This window comes from Squalius cephalus, assembly GCF_949319135.1.
Source record: "Squalius cephalus genome assembly, chromosome: 14".
In the NCBI taxonomy this organism is placed as follows: Eukaryota; Metazoa; Chordata; class Actinopteri; order Cypriniformes; family Leuciscidae; genus Squalius; species Squalius cephalus.
The window spans coordinates 32,726,960-32,750,330 of record NC_137135.1 but is presented as its reverse complement, the minus strand read 5'-3'; the positions used below and the strand labels follow the sequence as shown (position 1 = coordinate 32,750,330).

General features: G+C 38.2%; 1 protein-coding gene across 6 annotated transcripts in view; it reads right to left on the bottom strand.

Moving 5' to 3' along the window:
- LOC307171705 (uncharacterized protein) overlaps positions 1 to 23,371 on the bottom strand; it is a 41,538-nt gene that overhangs the window by 7,643 nt on the left and 10,524 nt on the right. For 2 of the 6 annotated variants that reach the window (XM_079893491.1, XM_079893493.1), the window contains exons 3-5: positions 1,572 to 1,805; positions 687 to 776; positions 288 to 395 (exon numbers count right to left, since the gene is read on the bottom strand). In XM_079893491.1, coding sequence (XP_079749617.1) covers positions 288 to 395; positions 687 to 776; positions 1,572 to 1,805 — 432 coding nt within the window. Of the gene's footprint in view, positions 1 to 287; positions 396 to 686; positions 777 to 1,571; positions 1,806 to 2,177; positions 2,511 to 3,264; positions 3,493 to 22,798; positions 23,308 to 23,371 lie in introns of those variants that run through there. The other 4 variants (XM_079893494.1, XM_079893495.1, XM_079893492.1 and 1 more) reach the window with 3 other exon arrangements.

The following is a 23,371-nucleotide window of genomic DNA, read 5'->3' as shown; positions in this document are numbered from 1 at the left end:
AAGGACACGAGCTGTTGAAGCTCCGCCCCCTGTGCCGGGAGCAGAAGCTCATTTGCATTTAAAGGAACAGACACAAAAAAACGGTGCGTTTTTGCTCACCCTCAAAAAGTGACAACTTTAACATACTATATAAAAATATCTGTGGGGTATTTTGAGCTAAAACTTCACATACACATTCTGGGGACATCAAAGACTTATTTTACATCTTGTGAAAAGGGCATTATACCACCCCTTTTAACATCTACAGTTACTACAGTAAACTGACTACAGATTCAAAAAGAACTAACCTGGTGTCGACTTGAGCTGTTTCCTCTTGTAAAAGTAACATGCAGTGATGAACAGCAGAATCAGCACCAGCGCAACACAGCCCAAAATGATCATATAACGGCTTATTTCTTTGGAAGGAAGAAGCACATGGTCATTTCAATCAAACTCCAAACCTGCTTCTAAAAGTTCATTCAAATCAACAGCAACAGCAACAAGAATTTAAGAACTTTAACAACTAAAAGCAAAGTAAATTAGTTTTAAAATATATAAATTTTAGCTTCAGAACAGCCAGTGTCCCCCTCTCACTGCCATCATTATTATTATTAGGTTTATTTGTAATTTGCAGTATGTGCAGTAGTTCAACACACACATCAATGGAGAAAATGCTCCAGAGCTCTGAGTGAGGGTGAGATTCATACCGGATGGGAAACTCCAACCATTTCCTGATGTCTGTGTGCTACTGGTCAGTGTAGAGGTCATACGAGAGGTCACAGCTGCAGTAGTTGTTCCTGTAATAAAACACCACTGCAGAATCACCTGCATTCTCTATCAACCAATTAACTTAAAACACGTCAACACAAATTACTGCTCATCATTTTGAAGAAATATTGCTCAGTTAAGGGAATCAATTCGTCTGAATCTCAGAAAACCTTTCAAGGACCCAGATCACCCTTCACTTCAAAATCAAAAGCAAAACTGTAAATAGTAAGTAATATTTTGCATAGTGTTTCACTGCCTGTTTTTAGGGGCATTGAACCAATTTCATTGTGATATTTACACCACAAAACTCACCTCTAATGAGGAAAATGTAAAAAAAGAGAAGAATTCTCATTAATATAACATTTATAAAAATATATACTGAAATTGAAACATGTACAATGGTAGTATTTATCCATTTTTAAATTATGCTAAATAAAACCATCCTTTTATACTTATGTAAAAATATACAATTGCAGTAATAATAATCAAATCAAAATCATCACTGCGAATAATTGTGTTTACAATTTTTTTTTTTATTATGGAACATTACAATAAAGAAAATTTAGGGAATGTATTACTTCTTGTCACAATGCAAAAAAGAAAAAAAAAAAAAGAAAAAAAAAAGAAAAAAAAAGAAGAACGGTTGTGAAAAAAAAAGTCCCCATACCAAATAAATTCTTCATACAAAATTTTATTTATTTTGATTTTGGGGTGAAATGTGGTTTGACATTGACAGGTTTTGTGAGATTCACTCATCTGCTTCACTCTTGTTGCTGTTGCTGTAGTTTAGTAAAGACATGGAGATTTATGTATCAAAAGCTCACCAGGACATTGTTCTACACTAATGTTCTTCTGTCCGTCACTGACGTGGTTCTTCACACTACAGATGATGTCTCCATGAGTTGTGTCATTCAGCTCAATGCTGGTGTCTCCATCCATCAGTGGATCTCCATTCAGAGTCCAGCTGTAGATGAGCTGATCCCCGTCAGAAGAGCAGGACACTGACTTCACCCCACTGGAGGAGCAGATGATTGACACGTTCACTGAGCCAATAAGAGCTGGAGGGCGGGACACATGACAGTCACATGACAGTACAGTCACAACTCAATTTCAAGACATTTTTAACCACATTTATTGCTGCAATGATATCTGGACATCACTGAATTAAACATGCAGCATTGGTTATTCATGTGACAGCAGTGTAGCAAATTACTGTTTGAAATATAGCATATACTACTTTGAAACAGTCGGCAATATACAGTGAGCAACTAGTCTTCAATTCTGAATATAGTCTTAGTACATGGAAAGTTCAGATCCTTTTGACTAAATAATAATATTAATCTTCACAGAGATTCCACTGATTCATTTGCATGAGAGTGAGATCATTGGAGATCATGAGATTGTAATGAGTCTGATGAGAGTTACTGTACCTTCTACTTTCACTTGAAGATCTGCAGATGTTACTGTGCCGTCTGAGTGATCGAGTATTAAAGTGTAATTCCCTGAATCTGCTCTGATCACACGGTTTATTATCAGAGTCCCATTAATGACTGTCACTTCAGTTCTGTTATTATAAAGATCACATTCGAGCTCAGTTTTACTGTCATTCTTTACTTTACAAAATGGATCATCTATGTTGTTGTTTATTCTCTTTATTATCTTCAGTTTATATTTTCTAGTATCCACCATCTGTAGATTGAGTTTGTGATCCAGAGCAGCGTAACAGGGATCTTTCTGATCAAACCTGCAGTTAAACTCCATACCTGAAGAACAACACACACACACACACACACACACACACACACACACACACACACACACACACACACACACACACACACACACACACACACACACACACACACACACACACACACACACACACACACACACACACACACAGAGAGAGAGAGAGAGAGATCAACATAAGAGTGCTACTGCTGATGTAAATATTTCTCTCATCATAAACTAAAATCAGACACAAATCACACAAACATTCACGGAATTAAAGATGAAATGAATCAGACTCTTGATCTGATCTCACTGAAACATCTGAGCTCAGTTCATCTTTATCATAAACACAAATGTTCAAATCTTTTCTCTAAGGAATTACTCTCATGAATTACTGAATATAACCATATTACTGGAGATTTAACTTGGTTTTAGTACGTAATATGTAAAAAAAAAGTTCAATCCAGTCAAACTGTGACATTTCTATCTTTTTAAATAATGTCTTGATCTTTGTGACATCAGATTTATCGGAGAGATATGATAATTTAATATAAATAAATGATTATATTTACAAAATATGAAACTTTTTTGTACAATGACACTAAGAATCAAACACACTTCCTCTCACATTTTGTTAATCCTCCACAAATACACACTATGAATAAGACCAGTAACACTAAGTCTATAGATCACTGCAGACTGTTTTGGAAACACTGTTAATGTGATATTACAGTGTTTTTATTTGAGAGATTGATGAGATTGAACAGCATTGTAAAGTTGACTCACATGCAGCAGTTTGCAGCAGCATCAGCATCAGTCCAAAGATGAGCATAATTTCTCTAAAGTCCAGTTTCCAGAAGAGCCCAACGGCAGCAGAAGAGTGTGGATGAAGCTTCAGATGGGGACATGAGTGTCTGGACTTCAGTCTGTCTGTGTTCTGGCTCTCATGAAGCTCCTCACAGAGAGACTCACTCTGGACTGACACATGAGGAAATATCTGAGCGCTTCATGAGAAAAGAGGAAGTTTCCTCATATGGGGGAAGGCAGATGATGGGTGCACTGACATAGACCAAGTCTAACTAAAGACAGTGAAACTAGAAAGGTGTAAAAAGACGTAACATTTTGAGGCACACTTCCAAAAATAAGTGCAAAAATGCTAATCATACATTTAAAACAGCAAGTGGGAAGGTGGTGTATAAGAAAAGAAAAAATATATGCTTATGACTATGATTGTTCTTTTATGATTAATCCTAAACATATTATTCTCGTATTAATCCATTTATGAATGATATTTTGGTCTATTATATCTTTTGATATCATATACTCATAGTTCATATACTTATCTTCACATATTCTATTCAAACAGACCTTTGGTTAGCTGTGTCACTGCTAAAAGTTGAGACATGTCCCTGCAAAGTCTGGTATCCGGTGTAATAGCAAAGGTGTCACTTATAGAATTAAGGCACAGAGAGTATTAGCATAAAGTTCAGACATGAAGGCTTATTTGGCTCGTTTTGCTTCTATAGTGTTAAAACTGCAATGTTTAGCTACGCAGAATGTGAAACCAAGAAACCAGAGCTGATTCTTATAAAATATATTTTTTGACATGATTAACATATACTTTCCTGATCTGAACATAGGAATATTGCTCATACATTGCTCTTGCATCTCTGACTGAGGGCTCTTCTTCTCTTCCTTTACTCGTATTTTTGTCGATGTTTTCACTCTGCGACCCGTTGAGAAACACTGGTCTCTAAATAACCCCTGTGGAATAACCCACAGCGACAAATATAATACACACTAGATCATATGGCATCTTGATATAGGCCTACACTTTTCTTAGTGTCAGCGGTCTTGATACAACATGACAGATCCGCTCTGATACTGTGATCATTGTTAACCAGTACGATTCCTCAAACCAGCAGATTCATCAGTACAGAAGAAGCACAACTGACTCAAACTACTCCACACATCACATGCAATTTCATCTTTCACACACAGATGGTGGATGATAGTCTATAGCTCTTTAGTGCAATTTTAAACAAATAAACTTTATTAAAATTAACACTGTAATAAAAGTCTATTTATGTTTAACAAATAAGTGTCAAAGACAGACACTTTCCTGGTTATTAGCGACATCTGCAGGAGGAAACTAGAGTTACAGCTGGACTCATTTACTAAAATACATTGTATTATATTGATATCTATTTAAAGGCACACTATGTAAGATTTTTTGGATGAAAATATCCAAAAATCACTAGAACAATGTTATATATTTTGTTGATTTGTTTCTTCACCAAAGAAACGCCGTCAAACACAAGCTCATGTATTCTGTGTCATCATTAATATGCTATATCTGAATACATCATGACCACTAAAAGATTTTGTGATTTGTGCTCTCAACTCACCTGTAATTAAAACCCTTCCTGTACATTATGGATACTCATGAATCAGTGTAAATATTGTATATATCTATGATTTTTTTTTAAATATTGTTTTACGTTGTTTTACGGGACTGTACACTTGTGTCTTCACTGAGTATGGGGTCTCTGCGGAACAAAAGTGGGTGTTTCTAAATTTGTGGGTGTTTTCAAAATGGTGTGTGTTTATAAATCATGCAATGAAAATGACGCCCTTTGTCACCCTTCACAACTTTTTTAATGTTACAATTTAGGAAATATTCTGTTTTCAGCCAGAGATGAGTGTGCACAGTAATATGGCAATAATATACAGCTGTAATATAGTACATGTTAGTTAGATAACTTCATGTTTTCAGTTAAGCTGACAGTGTATATGTTAGACAGCTATTACAATTTGTGCTTAACGATTACAATATAATGATAATATTAAAATATTATAGGATAATATCTGAAAGTTTGGCATGTCGATCCAAAGTTGCCATCATCTGAAATCTGAAATCTGAAATCTTTGCAATTGTTGGCGTCGCCTGAAAACATGGTAGAAACAGGAAAGCAAAAGGAGGAGATTCTCATAGATGTGCTGAGATCTGCTGCTGGTCTCATGAATCTTCTGCTGTGTGTTCATGTTCTTCTCCAAATCTCCTCATTCTCAGTTTTTGATCGTCCTGTTTTCTTAATATTTGCATGTTAAATCCAGAATGATGATGATAAATGTCTCTCACCTGACGTGCGTCTCATGTAGATGTGAAACCCTCCTAACAGACCAAACAGAACCATCATCTGAAAACACCAGACCAGCACAAACACCACAGGCTCTGGACACATTGAAAACAACAATTAGAAAGAAAATCAATCCATCATGTTTCCTGTAGCGTGTTCTTTTAAACTCGTACCATATCCTGATGTCTGTGTGCTATTGGTCAGTGTAGAGGTCAAACGAGAGGTCACAGCTGCAGTAGTTGTTCCTGTAATAAAACATCACTGTAATCACTGAAACTGAAAACACTTCAACACAAATTACTGCTGAGATCGGGCTGAAATAAACTCATTTTCAGCCAGAAACGTTGCGAGAATGAACTGTGTCCATTGAAGAGAACTCACTGTTTTGCATCACTGGTGTTGCTGTGTCTGACTAAAATGTGACTGGCATGTTCTTGACAGGTTTTGTGAGATTCACTCTTGTTGCTGTAGTTTATAGTCAGGGAGCCAAAGTCTCAAAAAGGGGTTGAACCTGACATGGTCTGCCATACTTTTTATTTGTGTTTTTTCTGTTAACTTTGACCCTAAGAACCAATAATTGGAGGGTCTGCTCTGCCGGAAATATCGCTAAAACAAAATTGTGGCCATTTTAGTGTATGCACCCTTTATTTTTTATCAGAAAAATGTGAAAAATATATTTTTTTTCCTCAAATCCTCAGTGGGTTTGGTTGGCTGTCAATAAATGCATTCCAGATACACAGAACACATGTGCTGACAACATCCACTGAAAAAATAACTCTTAAAACACATTTCTACATGATTTTGCATCAATTTAATGCAAAAAAATTAGGCGTTTTCTCACTTTTTTCCAATATTTTCACTTTTACTTCATTGGCAATCAACTATTCCCCCAAGTTATGACATCAGTCAATATGTCATTCTTTTCACCAAACAGTATACTCATTCCACAGAAAAAATCATAAAAATCCAACCAAAATCAATGGATCTGTGATGATCGGTATCATCGGGGGGGAAAAATGCTATCATTGTTTTTTTGGCAAGGTATACACCCCCTAGTATTAGAAAAATCACGATAGCAGTGCAGGGGTGGTAGCGAAATCACTTTTTTTCAGCTCATGAAGTTACTAACCCCCTAAGATAAATTCCGTTTTTGAAATCTGGCGTATATCTGGTTTAGGCTCATGCTAGGGATATTGTCAATATTCTATAATATGGTGCTTGATATCGTTGGAATGGGGACCTTTTAGGCTTTCATTTAAACCCAGTACTGAATCTGTCTGACAAACACAGAGGTCACATGACTTCTTTAAACCAGAAATAACACACATTTTTTCACAATTTCCGCCTAAACTGTATGCTTTCTTTTATCCCTGTGGCATGAAAGAACACCACGGACACAAAACTCAACAACTTCAATACTCAAGGCACTCTGATGACTCAGAAAATGTATAATATACCCATGCTATTTATTTGTGAGAGCCTTAAATTAGACTTGTGCAGCCAGCACAAGACTTCAAAATAGAATAGAGCCAATAGAATGGACACATAGAATACCCTATTAGTCCAGGGCCAAATGGCCTATTTATTCATGTACAGTTGTAATAAAAAGTAATTGTTTCAATAGTGTTGTCAACATAACACTTGTAATTGGTTTAACAAAATGTTTTTATCATGTATTTTTGATATTCACCCACTTTCAGTTAGAATGTCAGAAAGTAGCTGAATATTGATATAAAACAGATATGTTTCTAATTCTGCATATCTGAATTTTTGTGTAGGCTAGTCCACTGGTAGTGTATAGCAATTTACTCTAATTCTACTTTTTTGTTTAAAATGTTGCCTTTCTTTATGAAACTTACTGACATTCAAGTGTTGATTAAAAAAGGATGCATGAAGCTAATAAAATGTTTTTAAAATTAAAGTACAGTTAAAGGTATTATTCAAGTGCAAAAAAAAATAATGTTATGTTAAGTGCAAAGTATAATGTTATGTTCACTTAAAGAAAACTTGTATACTTGCAGTATAAACTACGAAACTAGTAGTTTACTGAGAGTATACTTCAGTGTGTACTTTCATAAACTAAAAAATTTACTACTTGTATTAAAATAGTAAACTACTAGTATACTTATAAGTTCACTTGTAGTACAGATGCATTACAAATGAGAAACCTAGTTGTGTACTTAGTTTACTACTCTTACAAATACTAAAAGTGGGCCAATTTAGTCCCAAGCAGTATTGAAATACACAATTTTACTACAAGTACACATTGATATTAGTATACTTACTACATAAAGTATACTTAAAAAATATACTTGAAAATTACTTAAGTATACTTCATAAAATGAACATGAAGACATGCACTTTTATGATGGAGAGATGGACTTTTATAATGGAGAGATGGACTTTTATAATGGATAGCCTAGATGCACTTTTATGATGGAAAGATGCACTTTTATAATGGATAGATGCACTTTTATAATGGAGAGATGGACTTTTATAATGGATAGCCTAGATGCACTTTTATGATGGAAAGATGCACTTTTATAATGGATAGATGCACTTTTATAATGGAGAGATGGACTTTTATGATGGACAGAGATGGACTTTTATGATGGACAGATGGACTTTTATGATGGACAGATGCACTTTTATAATGGAGAGATGGACTTTTATAATGGATAGATGCACTTTTATGATGAACAGATGGACTTTTATGATGGACAGATGGACTTTTATGATGGACAGATGCACTTTTATAATGGACATATGCACTTTTATAATGGAGAGATGGACTTTTATAATGGATAGATGCACTTTTATAATGGATAGATGCACTTTTATGATGGATATATGCACTTTTATGATGGACAGATGCACTTTTATGATGGACAGATGCACTTTTATGATGGACAGATGCACTTTTATAATGGATAGAAGCACTTTTATAATGGAGAGATGGACTTTTATAATGGATAGATGCACTTTTATAATGGATAGATGCACTTTTATAATGGATAGATGCACTTTTATAATGGATAATGGATAGATGCACTTTTATAATGGATAGACAATAATAGATTTTTACAGCGACTGATTCCTGCCGTTTCCATAATGAGACTGGCGCAGCCAGAGACATTTTGGGCGCTGCGGCATATTAAATATATTATAAATAGTTTTTCCGCACGAGAAATACAATGTGTGGCGAGAGGGCGTGACAAAAGACCGAAATGAGTGACTGTCACGTGACACTTGAAAGCCCTGACTGCACTGTAGCAGTTACTGTTACACTGTTTGCCACTGTTGCCTTTGGCTTGCTCAGTTGGGGATATTTGGGGATACTTAATTTAATTAATTAATCAACAATACTATTGATCAGCATTACCAAACGTGGACGTTTTACACTAGAAACAAACATTGATGTATCATTTTAATTTAATACTGTGAAGCTGCTTTGATACAATCTGTATTGTGAAAAGCGCTATATAAATAAACTTGACTTGACTTGACTGTTTAACCTGCAAGCTAGCTAGCCTGCTAGATAGCTAGCCTGCTAAAAACACCAAGCTTACATTAGCTACTGCTACTATTCCCCACCAATTCACAAGCACAAGAGAAAAAGTATTTTGTACTTACATTTAATACCCCTGGAACTCAATGGAAGTTAATTGAAAATGGCATAGTTGGTAGTGTTGTTATAACCAGTCAACTGAACCAACAATCTTTTCACAAAACTGACAAAACCTTGTCAAACTGTCAAAATCTATCAACATTCCATGCATGAGCTACTTTCTGACATTCTAACTGAAAGTGGGTGAATATCAAAAATAGTGTGACGGTCTTTTGTCACGCCCTCTCGCCACACATTGTATTTCTCATGCGGAAAATCTATTTATAATATATTTAATATGCCGCAGCGCCCAAAATGTCTCTGGCTGCGCCAGTCTCATTATGGAAACGGCAGGAATCAATCGCTGTAAAAATCTATTATTGTCTATCCATTATAAAAGTGCATCTATCCATTATCCATTATAAAAGTGCATCTATCCATTATAAAAGTGCATCTATCCATTATAAAAGTCCATCTCTCCATTATAAAAGTGCTTCTATCCATTATAAAAGTGCATCTGTCCATCATAAAAGTGCATATATCCATCATAAAAGTGCATCTATCCATTATAAAAGTGCTTCTATCCATTATAAAAGTGCATCTGTCCATCATAAAAGTCCATCTGTTCATCATAAAAGTGCATCTATCCATTATAAAAGTGCATATGTCCATTATAAAAGTCCATCTGTCCATCATAAAAGTCCATCTGTTCATCATAAAAGTCCATCTCTCCATTATAAAAGTGCTGTCCATCATAAAAGTCCATCTGTCCATCATAAAAGTCCATCTCTCCATTATAAAAGTGCATCTCTCCATCATAAAAGTCCATCTGTCCATCATAAAAGTCCATCTCTCCATTATAAAAGTGCATCTATCCATTATAAAAGTGCATCTTTCCATCATAAAAGTGCATCTAGGCTATCCATTATAAAAGTCCATCTCTCCATTATAAAAGTCCATCTCTCCATCATAAAAGTGCATGTCTTCATGTTCATTTTATGAAGTATACTTAAGTAATTTTCAAGTATATTTTTTAAGTATACTTTATGTAGTAAGTATACTAATATCAATGTGTACTTGTAGTAAAATTGTGTATTTCAATACTGCTTGGAACTAAATTGGCCCACTTTTAGTATTTGTAAGAGTAGTAAACTAAGTACACAACTAGGTTTCTCATTTGTAATGCATCTGTACTACAAGTGAACTTATAAGTATACTAGTAGTTTACTATTTTAATACAAGTAATAATTTTTTTAGTTTATGAAAGTACACACTGAAGTGTACTCTCAGTAAACTACTAGTTTCGTAGTTTATACTGCAAGTATACAAGTTTTCTTTAAGTGAACATAACATTATACTTTGCACTTAACATAACATTATTTTTTTTGCACTTGAAAAATACCTTTAACTGTACTTTAATTTTAAAAACATTTTATTAGCTTCATGCATCTTTTTTTAATCAACACTTGAATGTCAGTAAGTTTCATAAAGAAAGGCAACATTTTAAACAAAAAAAGTAGAATTAGAGTAAATTGCTATACACTACCAGTGGACTAGCCTACACAAAAATTCAGATATGCAGAATTAGAAACATATCTGTTTTATATCAGTATTCAGCTACTTTCTGACATTCTAACTGAAAGTGGGTGAATATCAAAAATACATGATAAAAACATTTTGTTAAACCAATTTCAAGTGTTATGTTGACAACACTATTGAAACAATTACTTTTTATTACAACTGTACATGAATAAATAGGCCATTTGGCCCTGGACTAATAGGGTATTCTATGTGTCCATTCTATTGGCTCTATTCTATTTTGAAGACTTGTGCTGGCTGCACAAGTCTAATTTAAGGCTCTCACAAATAAATAGTATGGGTATATTATACATTTTCTGAGTCATCAGAGTGCCTTGAGTATTGAAGTTGTTGAGTTTTGTGTCCGTGGTGTTCTTTCATGCCACAGGGATAAAAGAAAGCATACAGTTTAGGCGGAAATTGTGAAAAAATGTGTGTTATTTCTGGTTTAAAGAAGTCATGTGACCTCTGTGTTTGTCAGACAGATTCAGTACTGGGTTTAAATGAAAGCCTAAAAGGTCCCCATTCCAACGATATCAAGCACCATATTATAGAATATTGACAATATCCCTAGCATGAGCCTAAACCAGATATACGCCAGATTTCAAAAACGGAATTTATCTTAGGGGGTTAGTAACTTCATGAGCTGAAAAAAAGTGATTTCGCTACCACCCCTGCACTGCTATCGTGATTTTTCTAATACTAGGGGGTGTATACCTTGCCAAAAAAACAATGATAGCATTTTCCCCCCGATGATTCCCTGAATCTGCTCTGATCACACGGTTTATTATCAGAGTCCCATTAATGACTGTCACTTCAGGTCTGTTACTATAAAGATCACATTCAGCCTAATTTTTCTTGTCATTCTTTACTTTACAAACTGTATCATCTGTGTTGTTGTTTATTCTCTTTATTATCTTCAGTCTATAATTTTTAGCATCCACCATCTGCAGATTGAGTTTGTGATCCAGAGCAGCGTAACAGGGATCTGACTGATCAAACCTGCAGTTAAACTCCATACCTGAAGCACGCACGCAGAGAGATCAGCATACATACAGAGAGTGCTACAGCTGATGTAAATATTTCTCTCATCATAATCAGACACAAATTACACAAACATTCACAGAATTAAAGAAGATGAAATGAATCAGACTCTTGATCTGATCTCACTGAAACATCTGAGCTCAGTTCATCTGAAGTGAAGCTCATCTTCATCATAAACACAAATGTTCAAATCTTTTCTCCAAGGAATTACTCTCCTCATGAATTACTGAATATAAACTTATTACTGGAGATTTAACTTGGTTTAGTACGTAAACCAAAAGTTCAAAAAAAGTTCAATCCAGTCAAACTATGACATTTCTTTTTTTCACGAGTTCACATCTACATATAATTATTACGGTAAAGGTTATGCGTATTTGGCGTGCTGTCCGGGTGGAGGGCTCCGAGCTCGGAATTTCTGCCCGAACCCAGAGTACTCCCCCCGTTGGTAAGAGTAGATGGAACTAGAAGTGAGGAGATGGGGTGGAGGTGGGATGCTGAATAAACTGTCAAGGAACAGAGGTGGTTTCTGCTGTTATTTATATTGTCCTGAGTTGATTACTGATTGATCTCCACTTATGCTAATTGGGTTAATTATCTGCACCTGCTCCTCCCGAACCTTGTTAATAAAACATCATTTCACGAGTTCACATCTACATATAATTATTACGGTAAAGGTTATGTGTATTTGGCGTGCTGTCCGGGTGGAGGGCTCCGAGCTCGGAATTTCTGCCCGAACCCAGAGTACTCCCCCAAAAAAGCAAAAAGAGCAAAGGACAGCCGCCAGACTAAAAAGCCCCCCAAAACGCAGAAATTTGGCAGGCTGGCGATTTGAGAATAAGCCTGGTTGCTTGAGGGCCTGCTGGCTCACGAGTGGGGAGCAGATGTAATTTGGAACCAAGTCGGGGGAGGCTCGCGTTGTTTCTTGAAGGGAGCTGCTCACGGCGTTGGACAAGCGAGCCATACCTGCCGATGAATGAGGAACAACATAATTTATGCCGCCTGACCAGGAGGGCCTGTGTTGCCTCTGGTGGGAGCAGCTCACTGCGCTAGGTGGACGGGTCTACTGGCTGACAAATGAGCAGCAAGATTTGGGAATGGGGGGAGAGAGCAGTGAGATCAAAAGATGGCCGACCGAGAGGGCCCATATAGCGCACGGCTTCGGGCTGGTGGGTCCTATCAGTTGACGGCGGAGTGACAAATTTGGAAGCCCAGCCGGGAGACTTCTTGCTGTGTCCGCTGGGAAATCGGTACCTGCTGGATGGGAGAGAGGAAACAGATGAATGCTACATCCGCTGGGAGACCAATGCTCGCTGGATGGAGAAAGAGAAAACAGATACATGCAACGTCCGCTGGGAGACCAATGCTCGCTGGACAGAGGAGGAGGAAACAGATACATGCAACGTCCGCTGGGAGACCAGTGCTCGCTGGACGGAAGAGAGTAGAGATAAGGACATAGTATGTCCGCTGTGAGACCAATGCTCGCTGGACATAAAGAGGAAACGGAAAAGAGGAAAATGAGTGCTTGCCCGGGAGATTTTCTCACACTGCATCCGCTGTGAGACCAAATGCTTGATGGATGAAAGAGAAAACGTAAGTGCTCTACCGGGAAAGTTCTCACTCCATCCGCTGTGAGACCAATGCTTGCTGGACAGAAAGAGGAAACAGGAAAATGAGTGCTTGCCCAGGAGATTTTCTCACACTGCATCCGCTGTGAGACCAAATGCTCGCTGGATGAAAGAGAAAAAGTAAGTGCTCTATTGGGAAAGTTCTCACTCCATCCGCTGTGAGACCAATGCTCGCTGGACAGAAAGAGGAGACAGGAAAGAGGAGAAAGAGGAGATTGAGTGCTCTTTAATTATGAATAGAGAAGTACTACAGAAGGGACATCACTGCTGCGGCAGTAGAAAAAATTAGCTGGAGAAACAGAGCTCCTGTGGGAGCAGAAGAGACATCCCTGCTGTGACAGTGGAGAAATTAGCCAGAGAAAACTGAGCTCCAGTGGGAGCAGAGGAGACATCACTGCTGCAGGAGTGGAGAAAATAGCCAGAGAAACAGAGCACCAGTGGGAGCAGAGGAGACATCACTGCTGCGACATTGGAGAAAAATTAGCCAGAGAAATTGAGCCCCTCTGGGAACAGATGAGAAATCACTTCTGCGGCAGTGGATAAACTTACCTGGAGAAACTGAGCTCCTGCGGTGTGTGGCTGAACAAAGGGAGAAGGAGAGTGGGGCTTGGCGGGCTGATGCTCGACTTGTGCGTTAATCAAGACGCAAGTAAAAGGAGGTGAGAGATGAATTCCTTGCAGGATTATGCACGTCTGAAGTTTAAGTGGCCGAGCAAAGATAGCAGTTCGCGTTTAGAACAATTTGACTGTCTGGGAAGTTCATTTAGTGAAGTTCAAAATAGACGGCTTATGGTAAAAGACAAAGCTTTGCATAAATTTGGGGCACCTTGTTATTTATGGTGAGGTCTGACAGTGGAGGAAACTGGGCACGGCCCAAGCTCGCTGAAGGCCTACCGCTGTGGTCTGATGCTGGAAGCGAGCTGGATTTGGTGCGGTGAGATGGTGGTGTTTGTCGAGCGAGGTGAATCCTGAGCTTTGCGGGCTTTACTTTGCCTATCGGCCGCTTTGGGGGCCAGCGTGGACTAGGGCTGTTGCAATAACCGCAAAATTCTAAAACCGCGCAACTGAGAAACCAACCGCAGAGGAATGCAAATAACCGTAGCAACTGCGATTTTTGCATGTTTTCTTTTTTCATAAGGCAATATCCTTCTTGTTTTGAACTTTGCTTGTGTATTGAATGTTAAATAAGTTAATGATAACGAGACTGTTTTTATCATGGTGATTTGTACTGAGGCTTCGTTGATTTGGTCTTAAGACTTACAGACAGTGAATGAGAGATCGACTGAGCGCGTGCGATTACCTGCGTCTGTCTTTGAGGTCAAGTCAAGTCATATGCGTGAAAAGCTTTCCGTGTCCAAGGAAAGCGAAATATTTGTCGTGTCATCCTCTTAACGTTTAAGGGGATCTACCATGAATGGCATCAGCGACAGCACTGGTCGGCATTCCACAGCGCGAGGAAGCCGCGGGAATCAAAAAGCAGCGAGTCACGCATTGAAACAATGCCATTTGCGTCAGCTTCAGCGTTACCCATGCGACGCATTGCTGGTCAGCTCAGCCTTGAAAAGTAGAGATTAACAACTTACTTTCATTACTATCTTTAAAATAATCAGCGTTTTTGAACGTATTCGTTGAATGAACGATTTAATGATTCACTCAAAGAACAGTTCATTGCCGTAACAATGTAATGCGCGCTGATTGACAGCCTTCAATGCGCAGAGACGCTGTTTAGTTTCGGTTACATTGGTTACTGAAAGTGTAGGCTACTCGTTTTTGCATGCTGACCACATGGTAAACCTATGTATAGCGACAAATAAATATAAATATATCTAAATAAATAAATGGCGATAATACCGCGATATTGAGCCACTCAAAATTACCGCAAGGGAAATTCCTTCACCGCACAGCCCTAGCGGACTTCGGAGAGAGGTTGGCTGATTGCAATGATACGCTTCATCTTTCGCGAGAACTGAACATCCGAATTTATCAGCGCTTGCCTCAATCCTATGACTGTCCACTTCCTAAGGTGGAATTGTTGGGACGGCCGAACAATTGGAAGACGCCGGGGAGGAATTTTGAAGTCTCGCTGGTGGAGGCGAGGGCTGGCCTCGGCGTCTAGGCGAGTGTGTGGCTGTTCGAGCAGGCCGGCGGCCTCGCGAAGAAGCCTGGGGCTCAGTTGTGATGTCGGGCGGAGAAGGAGTGGTCCTAGGATCGGCAGATTGCGGCTGATGATCCGGGGAGAAGTTAGACTCGTCGTCAGATGGGAAGAGCTGATGTTGCGACATGATAGCACAAAGTATGAACAAACATGCTGAATAAACTGTCAAGGAACAGAGGTGGGTTCTGCTGTTATTTATATTGTCCTGAGTTGATTACTGATTGATCTCCACTTGTGCTAATTGGGTTAATTATCTGCACCTGCTCCTCCCGAACCTTGTTAATAAAACATCATAAATAATGTCTTGATCTTTGTGACATCAGATGTAATGGAGAAACATGATTTGATGAATCCCCATAATATATATATATATATATTTTTATAAATGAATGATTACATTTACAAAATTTAAAAACTTTTTTGTACAATGACACTAAGGGCCCTATCTTGCACCCAGCACAATTGACTTTGTACACCGACGCATGTATCATTCCTATTTTGCACCCGCGCACAGCTGACTTTTCCCTCCACAGACACACGTCGGTGAGCGTTAAGCTCCCCGGGGTGGTTCAGCGCAAAGAGGAGGCGTGTTCCCGCGCAAACTTTCCCTGGTGCTATTTTGCAGGTTTAGAAAACAATTCCACCACTGACCAGGAAAAACCTAGTCTAAAGTCAGTGGCGTGTTGCGCATGTTATTCATATGCTATTTTAAGGGCGCATGCTTGGCCATAATCAATGACTACGTTTACATGCAGCCAATAAGCCGTTCAAAACCGGGATATTAGCAATAACCCGGTCGTGCACGGCCATGTAAACACCGGCAAAAACCCGGATATGCTCATATCCCGGTTTTTAAAAACCCGGATATTATACCTGGGGTACCCCTTTTCTAACCCGAATATTTGGTCATGTTAACGCGTATCGGCATAAGGAACATTGATTTGTGTTCTGCGCATGTTCTATTCGCAAGGAATCTTGGTCTTTTGAGTAGAGACGGCGCATACAAAACCCTGCGTGCAGTATACCGGAAGTAAACAAGAAATAGAGGTAAACATGGCGAGACGCGACGCAGCACAGCACAGCGCAGCACAGCACCACACTTTTGGAGCGAGGAGGAAAGCGCAAACAAAGGCGATCGCTATCTGCCCCGAACTATTCATTATCCGCGTGCTGCTGCTGTTGTTGTTGTCTTTGGATACAGGAAGAAGAATCGGAAATGACGCATATTGCGTCTTAAGGTTGTCCGTACGTCCAGACGCTAACCGTGCGTCGCCGTTTACATCGGGATATTGCCCATTGATTACAAATTCAATGTATACAAGAGTAACTCTCTCTGCTCACGCATGTAAACGGGTAATTCCGAATGTTTCAGAAACCCAAATAGTGACCTTAACCCGACCATAACCCGAATTTTAACAGCTTGTAAACGTAGTCAATGTAGCGTGTGCACAACGTGCATGCACTTTGCTTATCTCATCTACACACAGACGCAACAGTTCTCATTTTTAGAAAACCATACATTACAAGGAAAAATATTAACACACGAGGGAAATCATTGTTGTGTCCATGAAGATGTGAAAAAATAGGCATAAATCTAGCTTACACATTTACCCAAATTTTTATACGCCTGTTTAACCGAAGCTAATTTGGGTGGGTTTCTCCATCCCCATACAATGTAACTTCTCTGTGTTTTACGGCCGTGACGAGAACGTCGGTCTCCTCGGCTGTGAACCGCGCCTGGCAAATCCGCCGTTATAATAGCAATCCGCCATGGAACAAGCGCGCCTGCTCTTAAAGGAAATGTGAGATGACGCTCTGATTGGTTTATTTCACGTTACGCCCAAACCACACGAAGAATGAAGCTATTTCAGACCAAACCATTTTAGATTTGCGTCGGGCGCAAGAGTCATTTATCCCGCCGGTATAATAGTAACAGCGCTTCGCTGTTACTTGCGTTTCGCGTTTGATACTTGCGTTTCAGATCGTTAAAATAGAGCCCTAAGAAACAAGCACACTCACATTTTGTTAATCCTCCACAAATACACACTATGAATAAGACCAGTAACACTAAGTCTATAGATCACTGCAGACTGTTTTGGAAACACTGTTAATGTGATATTATATTACAGTGTTTTTATTTGAGAGATTGATGAGATTGAACAGCATTGTAAAGTTGACTCACATGCAGCTGTTTGCAGCAGCATCAGCATCAGTCCAAAGATGAGCATCATTTCTCTAAAGTCCAGTTTCCAGAAGAGCCCAACGGCAGCAGAAGAGTGTGGATGAAGCTTCAGATGGGGACATGAGTGTCTGGACTTCAGTCTGTCTGTGTTCTGGCTCTCATGAAGCTCCTCACAGAGAGACTCACTCTGGACTGACACATGAGGAAATATCTGAGCGCTTCATGAGAAAAGAGGAAGTTTCCTCATATGGGGGAAGGCAGATGATGGGTGCACTGACATAGACAAAGTCTAACTAAAGAGAGTGAAACTAGAAAGGTGTAAAAAGGTGTAAAAAGATGTAACATTTTCAGGCACAGTTCCTAAAATAAGTGTAAAAGTGCTAATCATACATTTGAAACAGCAAGTGGGAGGGTGGTGTATAAGAAAAGTAAAAATATATGCTTATGATTATCATGATTGTTCTTTTATGATTAATCCTAAACATATTATTCTTGTATTAATCCATTTATGAATGATATTTTGGTCTATTATATCTTTTGATATCCTATACTCATAGTTCATATACTTATCTTCACATATTCTATTCAAACAGACCTTTGGTTTGCTGTGTCACTGCTAAAAGTTGAGACATGTCCCTGCAAAGTCTGGTATCCGGTGTAATAGCAAAGGTGTCACTTATAGAATTAAGGCACAGAGAGTATTAGCATAAAGTTCAGACATGAAGGCTTATTTGGCTCGTTTTGCTTCTATAGTGTTAAAACTGCAATGTTTAGCTACGCAGAATGTGAAACCAAGAAACCAGAGCTGATTCTTATAAAATATATTTTTTGACATGGTTAACATATTCTTTCCTGATCTGAACATAATATTGGCAAGCTCATACATTGCTCTTGCATCTCTGACCGAGGGCTCTTCTTCTCTTCCTTTACTCGTATTTTTGTCGATGTTGTGTCTTTGACGGCACACTCAGCGACCCATTGAGAAACACTGGTCTCTAAATAACCCCTGTGGAATAACCCACAGCGACAAATATAATACACAGTAGATCATATGGCATCTTGATATAGGCTACACTTTTCTTAGTGTCAGCGGTCTTGATACAACATGACAGATCCGCTCTGATACTGTGATCATTGTTAACCAGTACGATTCCTCAAACCAGCAGATTCATCCGTACAGAAGAAGCACAACTGACTCAAACTACTCCACACATTATATGCAATTTCATGTTTCACACACAGATGGTGGATGATAGCCTATAGCTCTTTAGTGCAATTTTAAACAAATAAACTTTACTAAAATTAACACTGAAATAAAAGTCTATTTATGTTTAACAAATAAGTGTCAAAGACAGACACTTTCCTGGTTATTAGCGACATCTGCAGGAGGAAACTAGAGTTACAGCTGGACTCATTTACTAAAATACATTGTATTATATTTGATATCTATTTAAAGGCACACTATGTAAGATTTTTGGATCAAAATATCCAAAAATCACTAGAACAATGTTATATATTTTGTTGATTTGTGTAGGCTACTTACGTTATCCTAAATGTTGCAGTTTTAAGCAGGACACGGAACCATTTCTGGTTTAATACTGTATAAACCATGGAAACACCAAAGATGCTTTAATATATTATGTGTTTTATTAGACAGGTGAGCAACTGTTTGGATACATTCATCGACAGAAAACTAATCATTGTTATACAGCTTTACACAGTTACTCTATTTGTTTAAATCTCATTTTCTTGATTTACCGCAAGTGCCATATTTATTTACCACGCCTATATCGATCTAGCTCACTGCAGTGTGCAACAAGTGTCTCATATAGTAGCCTCTGAGCGAACGCACAGACTAGCATTAACAACTTTCAACACACTCAAATCTAATATGATAAAACAGCGTTTCCCCACATATACTCTTGACCAGAAGAAGTGGAAGCGTGTGTCATAATAAAAGCTCCTCTGCTCTCGAGACGTGTGTCGCACTCATTTCTCATTAGCAATCACTCCAGCGGCCTCGTTCCGCTACAACAGCTTTCATAACGTTAATAAATCTTTAATACATACCGGTCATCCATGAATATGATTTCTGTCTGAGTCCTGTCGTATTCTCCACCGGCTGTAAAAGTGAAGACAACAACTCCCATGATCCCGCAAAATCAAGGCGTCATCAAGCTACACCTCTGTTTAGAAAAAGCGACCTCTAGTGGCGAAAAATTACATAGTGTGCCGTCAATTTTTATATAGCCTATATTGCAAACTTCCAAATGTTTAAATTTGAACAATGTGCACTTTCTGTTAATTAAAATGAAAATTATAAAAAAAATATGTCAAATGAGCTTGCATATAACAGTATCATTTTCATTTACTTAACTCTATACCAAAAAGTTAATCTTAACAGTGTCAACACAGACTTAATTTACAATTCTTAAAGAATATTTATCTATATTATAATGACAAAGATCTGGTAAAGATTAATGCACACGTGTAGATACTGTATGATCTTCACCGCTGGGAACGGCTGTACATTCCCACATTCCCTTCTGTTATTCCCTCTGGACATATCACACATAGTCTATCACACATACTTTATTGTAAAATCGTGAGTTTTATGTTAGCAGGGTTGCTGGGGGCTGTGCCGTCAAACACAAGCTCATGTATTATCTGTCATCATTAATATGCTATATCTGAATACATCATCATGACCACTGTAGGATTGAGTGCAAATCAAATACAAATGAATCTTCCAGGTGATTTGTTCAAACATAATTCCACACAGAACTCAACATTCCAGACCCAAAATTACCAGTCCAGGGCCATAAAATCAGGCTCCAGCCAGTCTCCTTACCAACGAAAACCCCCAGCTAAGAACTTTATGTCTATGCAAGCTTCAAAGAGATAAGCCCAACTAAAAGAAAAACGTTGTCAGTGTTTGATAGTGTTGGAAAGTCTGATTGGTTCAGAGATGCCACAGCTTGGTGCTCGATCAAGATAACAGCAGAAGTTGCTGGACCCCCACGACAGAGATACAAAACAGACCATCTTCTTCTTAAGGACCTCTGAATGACCTCAGGGTGTAAAATCTTTTCAAACCACAGAACTGAGATTTTACCTATAACTATACATAAAATCATTCAAGAACAATTTTAAATGGACTTATAATCAAACATCATGCAACTACATCATTCTATGTTGTTTCTACAATATATGTGTGTATCTAATATACTTAGATGCCATATAATATATGTAATTGTTCTAACTATTAGGTGTGTGAATGAAAGTGTGTCGTGCTTCCTGTCAGCATGATCGTATGTTCTTAATTCAAAAGATGGCTTGGTTGGAATCTGTGTAAAATGTTTCATATTCTTATAATAGTAATAATGTCTAAACTGTGGCCTCTGTCCTCCCTGCTAGAGCTTAGAGAGTAAGGAGAGCACAGATAAGCTTGATTTATGATAAGAAGGGAAGAGAACGCCACCTCCTAAATAAAGACAGTGTCTAATTGGTCAGAACTGATCCAGGAGGCCGGACAAACATGTGAGTTTAAAATCTTAGACCCGAACAAAGTTTTAGAAGAGTTCTCAACAAGGTTAGAAAAAGTGCGCGAAGGGAGAAGAGACCAGACAGACAAGTAACCATGTAGACGCGCAGAGACAAAGAACCCAAATTAAGATCAGAAGAACATGGGTTAACAACTTCATTCAAGTCATCTAACTACTCTCGTCTCAATTTTCGTTCTTTTCTAAGTTCTCCTTTCTTTTCCGTTGTGAGTCTCGGTTCTAAGTTAAGTTTTGCGTCAAAGTATCGTTCCACGATTCGACAAAACCAGCTTCAGACAAAGACTTTCAATCCATCCGCCAGCACACCACGCGATTGGCCGCCCCAGACCCAGGCACGAGGAGACCAGCTAACGAACTCGGGAAACCCCTTTTACGCAGACAAAGGGAATCCTCAAAGCAAAGACAAGCAAGTACTGCCTCCAGACTCTTAAGCTGAACTGGTGTATTGATATAAATGTAATAACCTGTCTAAGAAACGATAGAAGGGTTAATTAATGATTGATGGTTCGTTCCAGGTCATGTCTTATAAGTGCATATAGAAACTTGGGATTTCATCATCTCACTCTTAAAACTCATTCTTTCCTCACTCTCTTTCTTTCTGCAACTCGTATGAATGTGTGTGTGTTTGTGTTAGATATTAGTTTTATGTGTTAGTCAGAATAATCAAAGTATTGTTTGTATTTTTAAAGAGAAGTGTTACTTGTGTTATGTGCTTACAAATTTAATGTCTTAACCTGCTGATCTAAGTTACCTTGCTAACTATAGTGTTTCACTATAGTTTTGGATATTTATATTCGCTGCAGAGCTGAGAATTACAGCCAGTTCAAATGAACCGCGAACGAGTCATTTGCTCAGTTGTAATAAGTGATTCTTTCGAATTCCCTATAAATTAATTAATAATTCCTTTGAGCTAAATTGACCAGTCAGAATCACACAATTATCACACAATAAATTTTTTTATTTTTTTTTTACGTTGTTTTACGGGACTGTACACTTGTGTCTTCACTGATTATGGGGTCTATGGGAACAAAAGTGGGTGTTTTCAAACTGGTGGGTGTTTATAAATCATGCAATGAAAATGATGCCCTTCAACCGACCCCCACCCAACCATCTGGTAACTCCTATTACTCTTCTTCAGAGATCTATACTTGGGATCACTGCTGGTTTATTGGGCTTTCGGTGCACTTGTAAATAAACACCACCATTCTCTGAAGTGTAGCTATCTACGGGTTGAGCCTTAATTTTTCTCGGATCTTAACACGTCCGCAGTGGATTCGAGATCTGGGCCTGATCTGGGCCTGCCAAAGGTCTGCTGCATCACAGCACGCATGTGGCTAAACGTGTTTAACATCTTCAAAAAATCCCTGCAAATGCAAGCAGAAGTGTAAAAGCATGGATAGCAAAACACCACACCACAAAACCAAGACATGATCAAGAGCAACAGTTTTTAATTCAAGTAAATTTTTCTAGCACTTTTCACGATACATGTTTCAAAGCAGCTTTATAGAAAATGCTTGTTTTTATGTTACAATTTAGGAAATATTTTGTTAACAGCCAGAGATGAGTGTGCACAGCAATATGGCAATAATATACAGCTGTAATATAGTACATGTTAGTTATAACTTCATGTTTTCAGTTAAGCTGACACAGCGTATATGTATTACAACTTGTGCTTAACGATTACAATATAATGATAATATTAAAATGTCATAGGATAATATCTGAAAGTTTGGCATGTCGATACAAAGTTGGCATCGTCTGAAATCTTCGCAATTGTAGACGTCGCCTGAAAACATGGTAGAAACAGGAAAGCAAAAGGAGGAGATTCTCATAGATGTGCTGAGATCTGCTGCTGGTCTCATGAATCTTCTGCTGTGTGTTCATGTTCTTCTCTAAATCTTCTCATTCTCAGTTTTTGATCATCCTGTTTTCTTTCTAAAAGCATCACATTATCATCAACTCTTAATATTTGCATGTTAAATCCAGAATGATGATGATA